Source organism: Capsella rubella, unplaced genomic scaffold (genome assembly GCF_000375325.1).
Source record: "Capsella rubella cultivar Monte Gargano unplaced genomic scaffold, Caprub1_0 scaffold_2, whole genome shotgun sequence".
NCBI classification, from domain to species: domain Eukaryota; kingdom Viridiplantae; phylum Streptophyta; class Magnoliopsida; order Brassicales; family Brassicaceae; genus Capsella; species Capsella rubella.
This window is the reverse complement of record NW_006238922.1, coordinates 9,571,694-9,585,757: the sequence shown is the minus strand read 5'-3', so window position 1 is coordinate 9,585,757 and position 14,064 is coordinate 9,571,694. Positions and strand designations below refer to the sequence as shown.

General features: G+C 34.7%; 3 protein-coding genes and 1 long non-coding RNA gene across 5 annotated transcripts; 1 reads left to right on the top strand and 3 right to left on the bottom strand.

The window, feature by feature from the left end:
- Position 1: 1 nt before the first annotated feature.
- Positions 2–2,849, bottom strand: LOC17896006. 2 transcript variants are annotated; one of them, XM_023788420.1, is made up of 5 exons: positions 2,430–2,849; positions 1,490–2,349; positions 864–1,256; positions 554–786; positions 2–461 (listed from the first exon to the last, which is right to left on the bottom strand). In XM_023788420.1, the coding sequence occupies exons 1-5, from the start codon at positions 2,564–2,566 to the stop codon at positions 201–203; spliced, it is 1,884 nt and encodes a 627-aa protein (XP_023644188.1). In that variant the 5' UTR covers positions 2,567–2,849; the 3' UTR covers positions 2–200. The 2 variants fall into 2 exon arrangements, with proteins under 2 accessions (XP_023644188.1, XP_006302044.1); XM_006301982.2 differs by having other exon boundaries at positions 1,490–2,338; positions 2,430–2,569.
- Positions 2,850–6,117: 3,268 nt separating this feature from the next.
- LOC17894054 (zinc-finger homeodomain protein 11) lies at positions 6,118–7,082 on the bottom strand. Its single transcript, XM_006302683.2, has one exon. The coding sequence runs from the start codon at positions 7,000–7,002 to the stop codon at positions 6,265–6,267; it is 738 nt and encodes a 245-aa protein (XP_006302745.1). The 5' UTR covers positions 7,003–7,082; the 3' UTR covers positions 6,118–6,264.
- Positions 7,083–10,052: 2,970 nt separating this feature from the next.
- Positions 10,053–13,097, top strand: LOC111831986. Its single transcript, XR_002835080.1, has 3 exons — positions 10,053–10,174; positions 12,044–12,150; positions 12,836–13,097. It is a non-coding gene; the product is annotated as an uncharacterized LOC111831986 (long non-coding RNA).
- On the bottom strand, positions 10,340–11,367 carry LOC17894872 (CLAVATA3/ESR (CLE)-related protein 45). The gene has a single exon (XM_006300275.2). It carries the CDS (start codon positions 11,118–11,120, stop codon positions 10,746–10,748), a length of 375 nt encoding a protein of 124 aa, XP_006300337.1. The 5' UTR covers positions 11,121–11,367; the 3' UTR covers positions 10,340–10,745.
- Positions 13,098–14,064: the final 967 nt, after the last annotated feature.

The following is a 14,064-nucleotide window of genomic DNA, read 5'->3' as shown; positions in this document are numbered from 1 at the left end:
ATTTTATTCAACTAATCATAGATTAATCAACTGTAGTAATAAAATGTAGAAGGAGAAAATCACAAAACTAAGCTACAATATATCATCATTATGATATAAAATTTTGTTCTCAGGAACAACAACAAAAAGACATCTTCCTGGATCTGATGAAGCCAAAATGTTCCAACATCTATGATCTAAATCTTATATGCAGAGAAGGCTCAAAAAGGTAACAAAGAGAAAGATGGTTCCATGTGAATCTTTCGACCGTTGAAGCTGATCCTGTCAAGTTTCTCCCTACACCAAACTAACTTCTCAGTGGTAAGTTTTGACATGTTCATCACTCTTGAAACAAGTCTCAGTTCGATTTGAGCTATCAGTATGTCATCCTTGATTCCAACACTACTCTTCGACTCATTCTTCTTTAACTTCTTTACTATACAGCTTTGGCTTCTTAGTATTTCCTTTAGCTTCTTCTCCTTCTACATTACAGCAAGAACAAATTCTTGAGTGGGATATAGAACATTGATGTGATTTGACAAAATGAATGGGAGATAATGGGAGAGTTACATACCTTTTGGAAATGAGTTCTGATATCTGTCAAGAGCTCAAGATCTAGAGGATCTTGTGGAGAGACTTGAGTTTGGTGAGAAACTTTCATCATTGAAGTAAACTCATCTTTGTCTGCACAAAGAAACTCCCAAAAAACACTCATTGACTCTCGGATAATCTCTCTCAACATTTCAATCTTTACCGCGAATTCTCCTTCATATTTACATTTCTTATTACTCTTCGAGGAACGGTCATCTGAAAACATTGCAGATTTTTGTATTAGCAAGAAAGGCTTAGTACATAAACTGAATAGTGAAAACATGTTTACTTACCTCTTACAAGGGGAATCTGAAGGAAATTATGAAAATGGCGACGGTTCTTTAAGTAAGTCTCAACTCTAGATGAGTTCTGAAACGGTTCATTCTCCACAAACCGTTGAAGCAGAACTTGGAATAGTTGAAACTCTCCAGCTACTAAATTGTATTGATAAAAAGGAACCTGAGAATCAAACTCCAAGACTTTAGCGTATTGCCATTGAAGCATCTCCCACGAGAGACAAAGTTGGCCTACATAGACAGTCTCAAAGTCTCTACTAGCTTCTTTCTCAATCGGATCGCATTCAAGCTTATGTTTCTTGAATGGCCACAGATTCTGATGCAGAGGAGATTTAGGCGCTTTAGCTTTGTTTTTGCTTGGTTTAGGTGAATCTTTTAGCTTTAGCAAACCTGCAAATCAAACCCAATATGTTACTACTATAGACCCCACCAACAAATATTATACTTCGAGTAGTTGAGACAACATTTAAGAAGGAAAGAGACATTCTTTGACAATCATTCATGTCCTCACAATCAAAGCAAGAGGTGGAATCAGACAAATATTAAAAGACTCTAAAGACATGTCATTGCTAATATGTCAAAAACGTTTAACATTGATTAAAAAAAGGGATTGATTAACTTACTGATGGAATGCATCGTCTGAGAATCGATGACATCGAGTTTTCGCATCTTAACCGCATAGCTCTTGTAAACCTTGTGAATTTCAGAGATTCTGTCTTTGTGCTGATCTGGTTTTGAATCAATCTTGAGTGGTTTCAGCTCTTCCAATGTAGTCTCTGATTCCTCAAGAATGGTGCATAATCCTCCTGTTCTTGCAGTCCTTAGTTCTGTTTTCAGTTTCTCAATCACATCACTATGCTCAAACTCATCATCATCTGAATCTGAACCATCATCATACTCATCATATACCTCTTCTTGTTCATCAAACCCCATATTCATCAGCTCTTCTTCTCTCTGCATAAACTCTTCTTCTTCTTCTCTTTCTCCATAAGCAAAGTGAGATCTCTGTAAACTTGGATTGAGTTCTATAAACCCATCATCATCATCATCAAACAAGTTTTCTTCGTGATCTAAAAGTTCTTTTAAGACACAACAATTCATGAACTCATAAACCAACATCTCTTCTTTCACGTGTTCCTTCACAAAATCCTCTGATTCTGATTTCTCCAAACCCATGGAAGTCGTGTTCGATTCCTCAATATCCGAGAATCTCACAGTCTTCTTCTTCTTCATCTCCTCCTCCTGAACAGTAGCAGAGTAATCATGAAACTTAAAGGTAAACGCTTTAGGCTCTTCTACAAAACCAACGATACTTTTCTTGTCGGAATAAAACTCGCATCTCTTGCTAATCGAAACCAGAGAGCTTTCCATCTCATCATCGTCTTGTGTTCCACCAATTTGATTTTGATCTCCGTAAACAGAGGAATCGCTTGTGTTATGTTTCTTGAACACGACCAAGCTTGTCTCTTTGTCTGAATTAACTCTAAATGAACACAAACCCATTAACCAATAAGAACTCGAAAGCAGAGAAAATAAAACAAAGGAGAAGAAATTTAACGTTACCTGAATGAGAAGAAGAGATTAGAGAGAGAACCCCAGAAAGCATCGAGAACTACGAAAGTGTTACCGTACACAAACTGTTTAAAACCAACACCAAAATCGAAGTTAGTATAAGTCTTCGTCGTCGTTAGAATACCCATTCGAACGCGTTTGTGTGGTTTAAAGTAAACGCAAAAACGTCTTCAAGAGGTACATAAACATGATTAGTGTTTTTAATGACTTTTGCCACCCCAAGAAAATTCCAAAAAAAAGTTCGTCAAGAGATCTTTCAACTATTGGGAGAGACAACGTATACGGACATATAAAAAGTCACTAGATGTGCGTTGAAGAAGAAGATGAATTTTTTTGTTATGGAATCAGGTGCGAGATTTGTGGATGGGAAAATATCTCATTCTTACACAACTCTTCTTTTATGTAATATCTCCCCTATGGTAATAATATCTTGCTTTCTAAATTAAATATATTTTCTCATTTTTTTCTTTTGATATTAATGTTTTTATTTTATTTTTGGGTTTCAAAAATAAGTGTGCTTGAGATGTCCGAAAGGGAGAAGAGAGAATAAAGTTTGTTTTTTGTAGCATGATGATATTCAATACATTAGGATTTGAATTAAAATGATTCGAATATATGTATGTAATGAAAACTTTAGTTTTGGTCATTTGTCTCGGAGAACGGACAAAGTTCAACGTGGGAGAACTCAAGAGTCAAAGGTATGACATTGCTTCTCGGGCTATTCTCCATTTGTCACTTTGCTTCAAACATTCATTGGTTCACTCTTGCCCTTTTTCTCTTGGAGTTTCAACTGTTTCATTTAAAGGTTTAGAAGAAAAGAAAAAAAAACAGCTCTTTTGTTTTTGTCAGAAAATAAAATATCATCTTGTAAGAGTCATAACGTGAGGTTTTCTTTAATTAAAAACCATTTTCAACCACACTACTTTTATAGAATTGTAGATTTTCTTTAATTAAAACCACTTTTTAATCTTAAAACTTTAGATTTTTCATTAATTGTAAGCCACCTTTTTACTCAATTTCATTACTAAAATTATAAGCTATATATGTGCATGAATAAGGCAAAGATTAAATAAAAGCGGATATAAATCAAATAAAATTACTATTTACAATCATAAAAATGACGGGATAATGCGTACAGTTTATAGGATACTAGTATTTCAAAAATTTAGAAAATAAGATTTCAAGTTAAATATATTTTATGAAATAATTAGATAGTCCGAATACAACAGATAAGATAACAAACTATTCATATTTTTTATATTTTATGTAAAGTTAGTTTGATTTTCAAAACAGGGTTTTAGTTACTATAAAAGTTGTTAATTAAAAAATATATATAATTATATTTGTGAAAATTGTGACAATTTGGATTGGATCACGACCTAGCCCGGAATATAATTGCCCGTGTGTAGAATGTAGCTAGCTTATGGTGAACAATTGGTAGGTGTATTATTGATGGGTTCGGGTATGTAACCTCGTGAGAGTTTGGCCTTTCGACCGTCCAAACATGGGCAAGTCACTGTCCATAACTTTGATTGACAAACAATGTAGTGCATCATTATATGGCAGATGCTTCATTTTTATATGTTGAAAAGTTCAAAAAACTCCATTTTAATTTTCGATGCGTCTTTTATTATTTAGTCCTTTTCTTTTAGGTGTTAAAAGCAAAATTAATTTCGCCAAATTTGGTTTCATTTTCAACGTGGAATAGAGATGCAATGCTACACGTGTTCTCGTAGATATGGACCAGACATTGATGCTGACGTATCCACTCCTCTTTTAAATGTATGATTGTTGACATTTTTTTTGGTAATACTCCTTAAATCATAAACAATGAACGTCAATTTTTGTTACAATTAACAATAAACGTCACTTTTCTATGATAAATTGATAATGATGTTGATGACGACAACTGCATAATTATTAAGAAAATCTACTACATAAATCGACTTATTTAACTATTTGACTCGTCTGTGTGTTTATGTATTGATTTAAATTTATCTTTTTAACACTCGGTCTATTAAATTATGGCTAGCTTTTACTTAGGTTCGGACCAGATATTTTTCATTATGGATCATGGATAGGGGTTAGGTTACTTCAGACATATCAATGTTTTGAATGGTTATAGGAAGTAGACATGATCCTAAACCTAAACTTGGAGTAAAACATATGATCATGGTCTTGAATAATCATTTATTGATTCTGGATGGAAAGATCCCCACTGAACCGGATACTGATTTCTTGTAATGCTTAAACGGTTTACCTTTCCAAGTCTTGGGTTGGTGAATGACTTAACGGATCCCTTAATTGTGGCTTGGTTGATAAAATGTTCTTTAGTCTGTTATTGGGTCTAGCTCTCGAAAAAGCAAAATGAATAAACTGATGGGCTTTTGAGTTATATTTATTTCCTCCTAGCTTGCCCGTTTCAGCAGATTTTTATTTTTATTTCAAAAAACCCTAACAAATTCACAGCCATTATGTATCCATAATATTCGAGTTTAACTTTGAGCTATATATATAGTTTGAAGCATGTATGGTATTCAAATGTTTGTCGGAGATCCCATTTAGTATCATTCTCATTTAAGGTTTGAAACTATCTCTCAAATGATATCGACTGTCCCTCCACGGAAGCATATAAAATGTGTGAACCTTAATGATATCGACTGTCCCTCTACATTCATTCATCGGACCAATAAACATCTAAATCCGATATGATTTGTCCGAATGGAATCTTAATTTGTAATTTATAGTAGCATACAAAATTTTCAATCAATCATCCTGCCATAAGCAGTACTTACCGATTTGTAATTTATAGTAGCATACAAAAATGTGTTCTTGTAGACCATAAGTTGGATCATTAACTATTATATAGTGCATGTAGTTAAAGTCATTGATCTACAAAGCTTGTTGGCATACAATGGTCTGTCTGCCACGGATATATCGTACCGGCTTGTCTTTTGTTCAGGCTTTTAGCTTCGTTACTTCGTACATACATGGTGAAATATAGTTTTGTCCCAAGCATTTGAGCTTTATACGTGAAAAAGCATTTGCTATGATTCGTCAAGAATCAAGATACATGAGGACCGATTTCTTTGCTTTTAATAGGGAAATAAAATGAATCTATAATAAATATTAATTAGTGGTGTGAGAAGAGCCACAAACAAGAATAGATATTTAATAAATCGATATTGTAACATTTGTATTATTCTTAATGAGGATAAGTAAGCAAGGTTGCTGTTGCCAAAGCTTATCCCCTAAATGGAAAGAGATAAGCCCGCATTTTAATAACTTTAAATCATATGATATAGTATAACAATAATGTGCCGCCCAGATGCCCTAATTATATTCTGCCACGCCATAGTTTGTTACAATTTTTGATTAAACCACGTCGTCGTATCTTCATTAAGCAAACTTTACTTACTTTATCTCTAAAGTTCAGGTGATTATTTCCAATAATACAGAAGATAACATTGAATAATATAAGCAAAGTAAACAAAGAAACGAATCTTTTGATTTCTACAAATCACAATTAGGGCACTTACTATAATTAGAAATGATCTATCGATCGAATTGGCTTTTAAGTTTACCCTTCGTATTAAAAATTCATTTATTATCAAAAACCCATCATGATCTCTGAACACAGACATCTCTGTCAATGTGAAGACAACAGAAAATATCAAACTGCATAAATATATATATATATCAAGATCGATTAACATGTTAGAGAGAAAGAACACTATCATAATAAGATTTTAAAACCGGTTAATGCTCATATTTTCCCAAATTAAAGTATCCTAATACGGTTTAACCCAAATCTTTAATCTTTCTTTCAAGAAGATGAAGACCCATCACCATCATTGTTACAGCTGTGAGTGTTCAGACACAGACCATGTTCGATCTCTCTGTTCTTGCCGTTGAGAAGTGAGTACTTGTTGTTATGCATCCACACTTTAAGAACTCCTCTCTCAATCCCAACTTCGTTACAGAACTCCCTCACCGACTTTTCATCACAGCCGTTGATCTTCCAACCTGCTTTCTCAGCGAACGCTCTCATCTTGATCTTCTGCTCCGGCGTGAACTTGGTCCTCGTTCGTTTCCTCATTGCTCCTCTTGAGCTGTTGTCTGACCTACCCACCGTTGGATCTTGATCTGACGGGCCAGGGAAGCCGGAGCTGAGAGAGAGAAGCACATGATGTGGGGGAGCTGAGGTGTAGTAAGAGCAAGGAACAGGTGAAGACACATGACGAGACGGCGGCGATTCAGTGCCGGAAGGAGAGGAAATCGGCGGCGCGGTGAGGAAGTTGAGATTCTCGGAAGGGTCACGGCGGTGGAAGTTACGGTGGCAGCCACAGGCTGCGCAACGGAGGGAAGAAGGGTCAGTGGAATTGGCGGTGGGACTCGGCATAAACTCGCCGCAACCGTCGAGAGCATGGCCGCCGAGATTAGCCGCGTGGTTTTTCAAACACTCTTTGTAACAAACACCCATTTCTCCGGTGACAGTTAGCTCTCCGGCGACGATGGGAAGAGAGTTTTTAAGTAGTTGTTTTGTTTCAGAAGACAAATCCATAGCTTTACTTTAGTTCTGTCTTTATAGTGTGTTTACTTAAACTCTTTTAGCTTTGTGATTAATAAGAAGATTAGGTTTTGGTTTTGATATTTTTTAAAAAAAAATTCTTTAAAAAAGAAAAGATAATTCAAGTAAGTGCATGTGACGATGATGTAATTATATCGGTAAAGAACATGGCAGTGATGAAATATAATTAGGATTTGAAAGAAAATAATAATAAGTGCTTACTCACAAACTTCCAAAACATACAGCAAAAGAAAAGAACACACACTGTATCAAAATTTTACAACTCATTTTTTTTTTACTTTTTTCTTGTTTTGGTGAAACATATATATTTAATGAATATTGTAGTCACTAGTTTTGATATCTATTCATACGTTATATAGATAGACTATAGTATACTATACACTTTGAATATGTTTATAAAAAAAAATACTGAATCTAATGTCTTATCAAACGCAATGATTTTACGGGACATTTGTTAGATATGGGTCTTCACTTTTCACCAGTGGGTAACTTGTTGGTAGAAAAAGAAACAAATGGGTAATCTATCTCTGATGATCTGAACCATATAAAATATATAAAATGTAATTAAGAAGAGTATATATTCCAAGGAGAGGATGGGATTAATTTGAAGGATTTGAGTCCAAAGTGTATAACGTGGCAAAAGCCCATTACATGCATCGTACTAAAGGACAATTACAGCTGCCCTGCAATTTCATATTCGACACTGTACACATCCTTACAATTTCTCTCATTCTTTTTCTAAAGTTTTACGTTACTGCCCCATGCTTTTTTTGGGTTAGATTTCACTGTATCATTCTTTATCGAGTTTGATTCTGTTTAGGGACCAATTAGCCTAGAGGTCTAACATGGTCAAATTATTTTATAACAGTAATCTAGACTAATACAATATAGGTATTACGTGTTCAAGTGAAATCTGAAAACACCTCATCAAAGTTAAACTTGTTTCGCACGAGTATATAAACCCGCAATAGTGGAGGGTAATAAGACTTTTGTCTTTGTTGTGACAATTGCCAAACTTGATTTTGTAATTTAATCATGAAAATATAATATCTAAATTGTCTTAACCACTCCATTTGAAAGACTCTTCTCATCTCTTACCGACCTCTTAATTCTCACTTTCTTGTCATTAGTGTGTGTGGCGCCGCAATTTTAGTGTTTCTTTGCATTTTGTTTACGTTATTGATTTAGCTTTGGGTCACAATTATGTGTGTATGTCTTCAAGTCTTCCTCTTCTTAAGTACCCCACAAATTATTCTCAATCATCAATGCCTTGTATTCCATACTGAATCATTTTTTCATAGGGTATATATATTTCTATCAAAATTTTATAAAGCAATGTATAGTTAGCTTACTCATTCTCATGGTTATTATCTTTTCTTACTGCATGTGGGTTACGTTAAATTTACAAATGTGTGAAGATGTGACTTTTATGTAAACACTTTATACCATTATAATATATTTGTAGAAAATATTTTTAAATGAAGAAAACTTTAGGTTTTCGTGATTTTTACGGTCCGATAAATCCATATCATTTATTAGCATACAAAATTTATATATGTAAAAGACAATCGTGAGACTATTGTTACTTTAATGATGAGTCACCTAGAAAGAAAAAAACACATGATTAAGCTTAGTTACAAACTACAGTTTTACAATGTTATGGTAGAAATCGACCTTTAGAACTTTTTTTCTATAATAAAACTAGAGCTTTAAGTTATGTTAACATAAATTAACAAAAACAAAACCACACAAATGACAAATCATACCGTTTTGTTTTGGATTATATTTCATTAATGTCTAACTAAGTGCATTCGCCAATCACCGTTTATAATACATCAAACCACATAACAATAAACATCGATAAAATGAGATAATTAAGGAGTAAGTATTCTTTGCTAGGGGTAACAATGAATCTATATTAAAGGTTGGTGTAACGTTTTGTCGTGTATCAGAAACCTAGTCACCAATCACGCTTAATTAGTACCCAAATTGCAACCATCGGCGATATTTTGACCATAGAATAAAAGAATATAATCGTATTTATTATGGATTGCTAATAATAATTTCGTTGACAAGGACACATTGATTTAACAATTTCTTTACTTTAAGCCCTATTACACAAAATTGGAATCGTAAAGACGGATTAGAACAATGTCCTAACGATCGCATCTTGTCAAATGACCATAATATCACGCGCATCACGCATACCCGACTACTAGGATAGGATGAGTTAAAAAAAAAAAAAAGTAATTTCTAGCCGAAACTTTAGATATGTCTTTTGATATATGATCATGGATGGGTTCATTTCTTTTTCCTCTTCAACGTTTTAAATCCCTTCACCTATTTTGCAGTATTGAATGAATTTGGTAAATGATACCAAAAAAAATTAAATGTTATGACAAAAAAAAGAAAGATAAAGGTTAACATAATCGTAACATATGATATAGTAAAGATGTTTAAGCTACTCAAATGTTTCTAAAATTTATAAACTCTTCTCGATTTTAGTTCGGATGGTATTAGTACAATCTAGTAGTTTACAATTCTTCAAGACTTCATCACCATGCGTACGTCGATGAGATTGTATTCGGTGGTGTCGTAGTTTTTTTTTTGTCATCCGAAATTTTATTAAAATTCAAAAAACGATACAAGTTGAAATACATATGCTGGCGGACAACAAAAACGTTCTTGGAGATATTGGTCCAAACGAGGGAAACATAATCCCAAACAAGGGAAGCAAAATGAACCAAACATAAAAACAAATTTCTATAGAGTAAACATACTTTATGGAAAAATTGAAATCTAAACACTAAAATTGCGCAAAGGCAAGAGAGACTCCTACCAAACTTTCCTGTAGTTTCGTAGTTAAATTCAACTATTCAAGGGATGTTTATAATTTTAATCAACGAGGCTTGCTTTGTGGAAAAACCATGTTAAAGGGCTAGGCCCAAATAGTTTTTTTATATGGACTGGGCCTAACTACTAAACTAAGCAAAATAATGAGTAACAAATCTCAGCGACTGAACCGTCGTGGCTGGCCGTTGTTCCTCGCGGTGGCATGCTGATAAATCTCCTCCTCACCGTATGAGGACACTGCTAATGCGGCGGCGGAGTTTAACTTGCCGGAAGATATGTTCGGAGTAGAACTGTAAGTCTTCGTTATCTGGCTTTTCACGGAGCTTTAGCTTGCATTGTAGTTGGATTGCAATTGCGTTAAGGTTGATCTTATGGCTTTATCCATGAGTTGTGAACATTTAGAAGAACAAAGTTTTGTTCAATTTTCATTGTCACTTTGTGGGGAAATAGATGTTTGTAGAGAAATCAAAACTTTTGAGATATTGTATATGTACATAAGATGTGTTTTGGTGAAGTGAAAGAAAATGCAGAAAGAAGAAAAATTGTGGAGAAACTTAGAACTGATGCAAACAAAAGAGTGAAGACTTAGTCAAAAGGAAATTTCTTGAAAACAAATATGTATTCTCTTGGTGTATCTGAAGAGACAATGCTGTTCTTCTGCATACTGATAGGCTTCATCAGCCCAAGATTGTGTGTTCTTATCAAAACCCTATACTTGAAAAGTAACTCGTGAAAAACCAACTAACCTACCTCCAGCTTGATAAGGTTGATTGTTGTACCCTTTTTTCTTCTGCTTCTTCTTCTGCTTCTTGCATTTCTATAGTATATTGCCTTTTTTCTGTATTTGGTTTCTCTTGTGCCGCTCAAGAAAATGGCTGGGCTTTGTTGTGGATAGGATCTGATCCTCGTCTTACACGTCTCTTGCTTGATTGGAATGAGTCATCTGTCTTATTCTTTTGTTCTTGCGTCTCTTCATTTTTGACTTTACTCTTGTTTACTTCCTCAAGAACTCGCCTGTTTTTCCTGAGCATTCCTTGATCTTCAAGGGTGTGCCTGAATTGAAATCTGATGCTCCTGAGATTAGCAATTTCACTTGGCTGGACTCTCGCTTTATCTGTTTGTGTTTGTCTGAGGAAAAACTCTGTATGTCTCATGGCTGAGACCTTATATCTGTTGTCTGCTAGTAATCCTATGCAGACAAGAAGAAAAAGCATCGATCTTGTACTGGAACCCAACATTTCTGCTCTTAGGCAGACAAGAAGATTCAGAGTATCTTTCTTTTCTCCAAAGAAATGAGAGGGTTAGGAGTACTGAGATTATTGCCCTTCTGAGTTCTGATTTTGTGTGTGTTCCTCCCTGTAGATATAGTCATGTTATATATCAGTTATTGGGATTTGGAGGGAGCTTTAAAGTGTAAAGCAAAATGGGACCCTGGGAAATTTAGATTCACTTAAAAACCATTGCTTTGGAAATCTAAGTAGATTAAGGCTGTTATGAAAGAATCTGACAATGATTGTACAAAAGAGTTCAGTACACGAAAAACCACTGGGAAGTTAAGTATCTTTCTTCATTGGTTTCCCTACATCTCTACATTATCCTTTGCTTTTGTCTAACCATAAACATAACATTCCAATCTTGACTGGAAAATTAGCCAATTTGGGTTTCTGGAGACCTTCCTAACTAGCCACTCGTTGAAGGCGACTGTTAAACTGACATGCTGACACTTTCTTGAACACTTTTTCCAGTGAACTTGTTTAGTTAGATTCTCCGTATACACCATCTATAAGCTTTAACTTGCCTTGGATTTAGTTATAAGCCAATTTTCTATGCTGCTACAGTTCCACTATATGCTGTGTTCCTATCTGAATATATCGACGAATAGTTTAAACAGCATGAAATACGTTGAGTTACAGATCTTACGGTTCAGTGTTATCTTATCTGGTCATAGCATTGCATATTCATCGCATCGGAAGCTTTTTCCTTGATTTCAAAATTGTACTTTGAAGTAGTGTACAATACCTTTAACTTTTCGAGACAATGGGTTATATATCCTAATCATTCAAGTTTACACTCTTTAATGCTGTGGATTCTGGCTATTGTATGTCATAATTCCTTTGTTGTTAAGGAAAGTGGTTTTGTGTGGTGTTTTGTTAAATGGCAGGAACATAGCGGACCGGAGCCGTGGGCCATGCAAACCGTTGGTACTATTCCATTACTACAACCTACAGGAGCTACTCATATAAAGCATTAAGCTTTGGCAAAAAAAAGGTACAACAGAGCAACCCTCTTCGAAAAGAAACAAATACATTATTTTTTTTTCCTCTTTAAGAATGATTCTTTATATTATTCTAAGATCTTCCCCCCTTCACTTTAGGATCACTAGCTCACTTTTTTAAGCAACAACATCGGCTGCATGTTTATTTGTGCTACTTCATCTTTATATCTTCTCACAAATATAACACCAATACCGAAAAACAACCATAACTTAACTCCTCACAGTCACTTTTGCCTGTGATTCTGTGTAGTAGTAGTCTAGGAAATAATTAACTAAAGATATTGTGTTTGATGGATCATAGGTCATGTGTTCCACACACAAACAGTCACCAAGTTTGCTTGAGAGATTCGATATTTGCTTGCCAAGTTTAAGAACTGATTTTGTGCGTTATGCTAATTATGCCTGTTAATGCTTTTTTTCCCACCTTGTTGATTCATCCACAGATCTTAATCCTGAATGCAATGATGCTAAAAGACCCAATTTCTCTTTTTCCTTATCTCATTTATTCATGGAGGGTCGATCTTTATCTTTATCTGAATTGCCCTTTTCTTTACTGTTGTCATTTGTATTTCTTTTAACAAATATTTTAATCACATGCAAACTAAGAACATTCTGAAGCATCAGGTTCTGTCTCAAAAGTAACATATTTTAAAACTGAGGAATGGATATTGCTTGCAGGCTCAAAAACAAAGCAAGCAGGAGACCAGTCGTTGGTCCAAAAAACAAAATACCCATTTGCTGATTTTGAGTTCCCCCTCCGCTTTGCTTTTTCTGCATTCTCGAGGTTAGTCCTAAAGTTTGCAACTTTCCCTTTACTTAAAAAAACCCAAAACAAAAACATTTTTTAAAGAACAAGATAGTGAAATCTTGAAATGTTGATGGAGATTGGAGATTGTTTTTTTTTTGAATTTAAAAAACAATGATATTCTTATTCCCCTGATGGTTTTTTGATGTGACCAATGAGATCTCTGATGTGGTCGGAGGGATCCAAAAGAAGTTAAAAGCAAAGCAAAATAAAAGCAAAACTTGGGTTATATAATTGGATTATAAGGTGGATAAAGGTCCAAAATGCACAATCATTAAGACAAGTGATGACTGTAGCATCTAAATTAGGGATGTTCCGATGGCTGTGACCCAATCTTGATTTAGTCGGGTCCTAAATTTGTCTTGATTGAGGGTTTAGGCTGTGGACCGTCTTGTAGTGGACCGTGCTAAATTATGGGTTTGCAGATCTGGTCCTGGCCTAGGTCGATTTAAGCCTCATGTGGACTAAAAAACACCGGATCTAGTTGGACATTTTACAAAATGGTCCGTCGGTTCTCTTGCCATTTCTACATTCCTATGCCCCTAGTTTATGTAAATAGGATTGAGGTCCATCTTAACTCTCTTTTTAGTCCTTCTTTCGAAATAATTTGTTATCAGATTTGTATGGAATTGTGAAGGGTGTGTGGATTTAATGTAGGGATTTAATGGGCATGGGCTGCATTGCTAATTTGATCTATAGATGAGATGGGCCTGAATATTAATATTTTCTCCTCGGCCAATATAGTGCAGTTCTGAGTAAAATGAGCATTTAACATTTTTTTTAGTTTTGAGTTTTTGCTAAGTATAAATGAAGGAAAAATGTGACATACATCTGACTCTGATTGTACTATTTTAACATATCCTTTTGGGTGTATATTCGGGTTAACTCAAACTTTACATAGGATGCGAACATGTGGAAACAGTATCATGTGCATATCAGACAGCCTTCGTTACACATCAATCAAGTGCAAGGTGATGATGTATGACATTAAGCGTACTCCCAAACTAAGTTTTTGTGATGATTAGGTAAATCTTAGTTCTATAAGTTTGCGTAACTTGTGGCAGTAAGACTTATATACAACGAATCTAAACGTCTATCACTA

Coding starts and splice junctions, on each gene's coding strand:
- LOC17894872 (XM_006300275.2), bottom strand. CDS start 11,120: ATGTTGGGTTCCAGTACAAGATCGATGCTTTTTCTTCTTGTCTGCATA.
- LOC17896006 (XM_023788420.1), bottom strand. CDS start 2,566: ATGGGTATTCTAACGACGACGAAGACTTATACTAACTTCGATTTTGGT. Junction 787..863: donor TCAGATTCCCCTTGTAAGAG/GTAAGTAAACAT, acceptor CAATGTTTTCAG/ATGACCGTTCCTCGAAGAGT. Junction 462..553: donor TCAGAACTCATTTCCAAAAG/GTATGTAACTCT, acceptor GCTGTAATGTAG/AAGGAGAAGAAGCTAAAGGA.
- LOC17894054 (XM_006302683.2), bottom strand. CDS start 7,002: ATGGATTTGTCTTCTGAAACAAAACAACTACTTAAAAACTCTCTTCCC.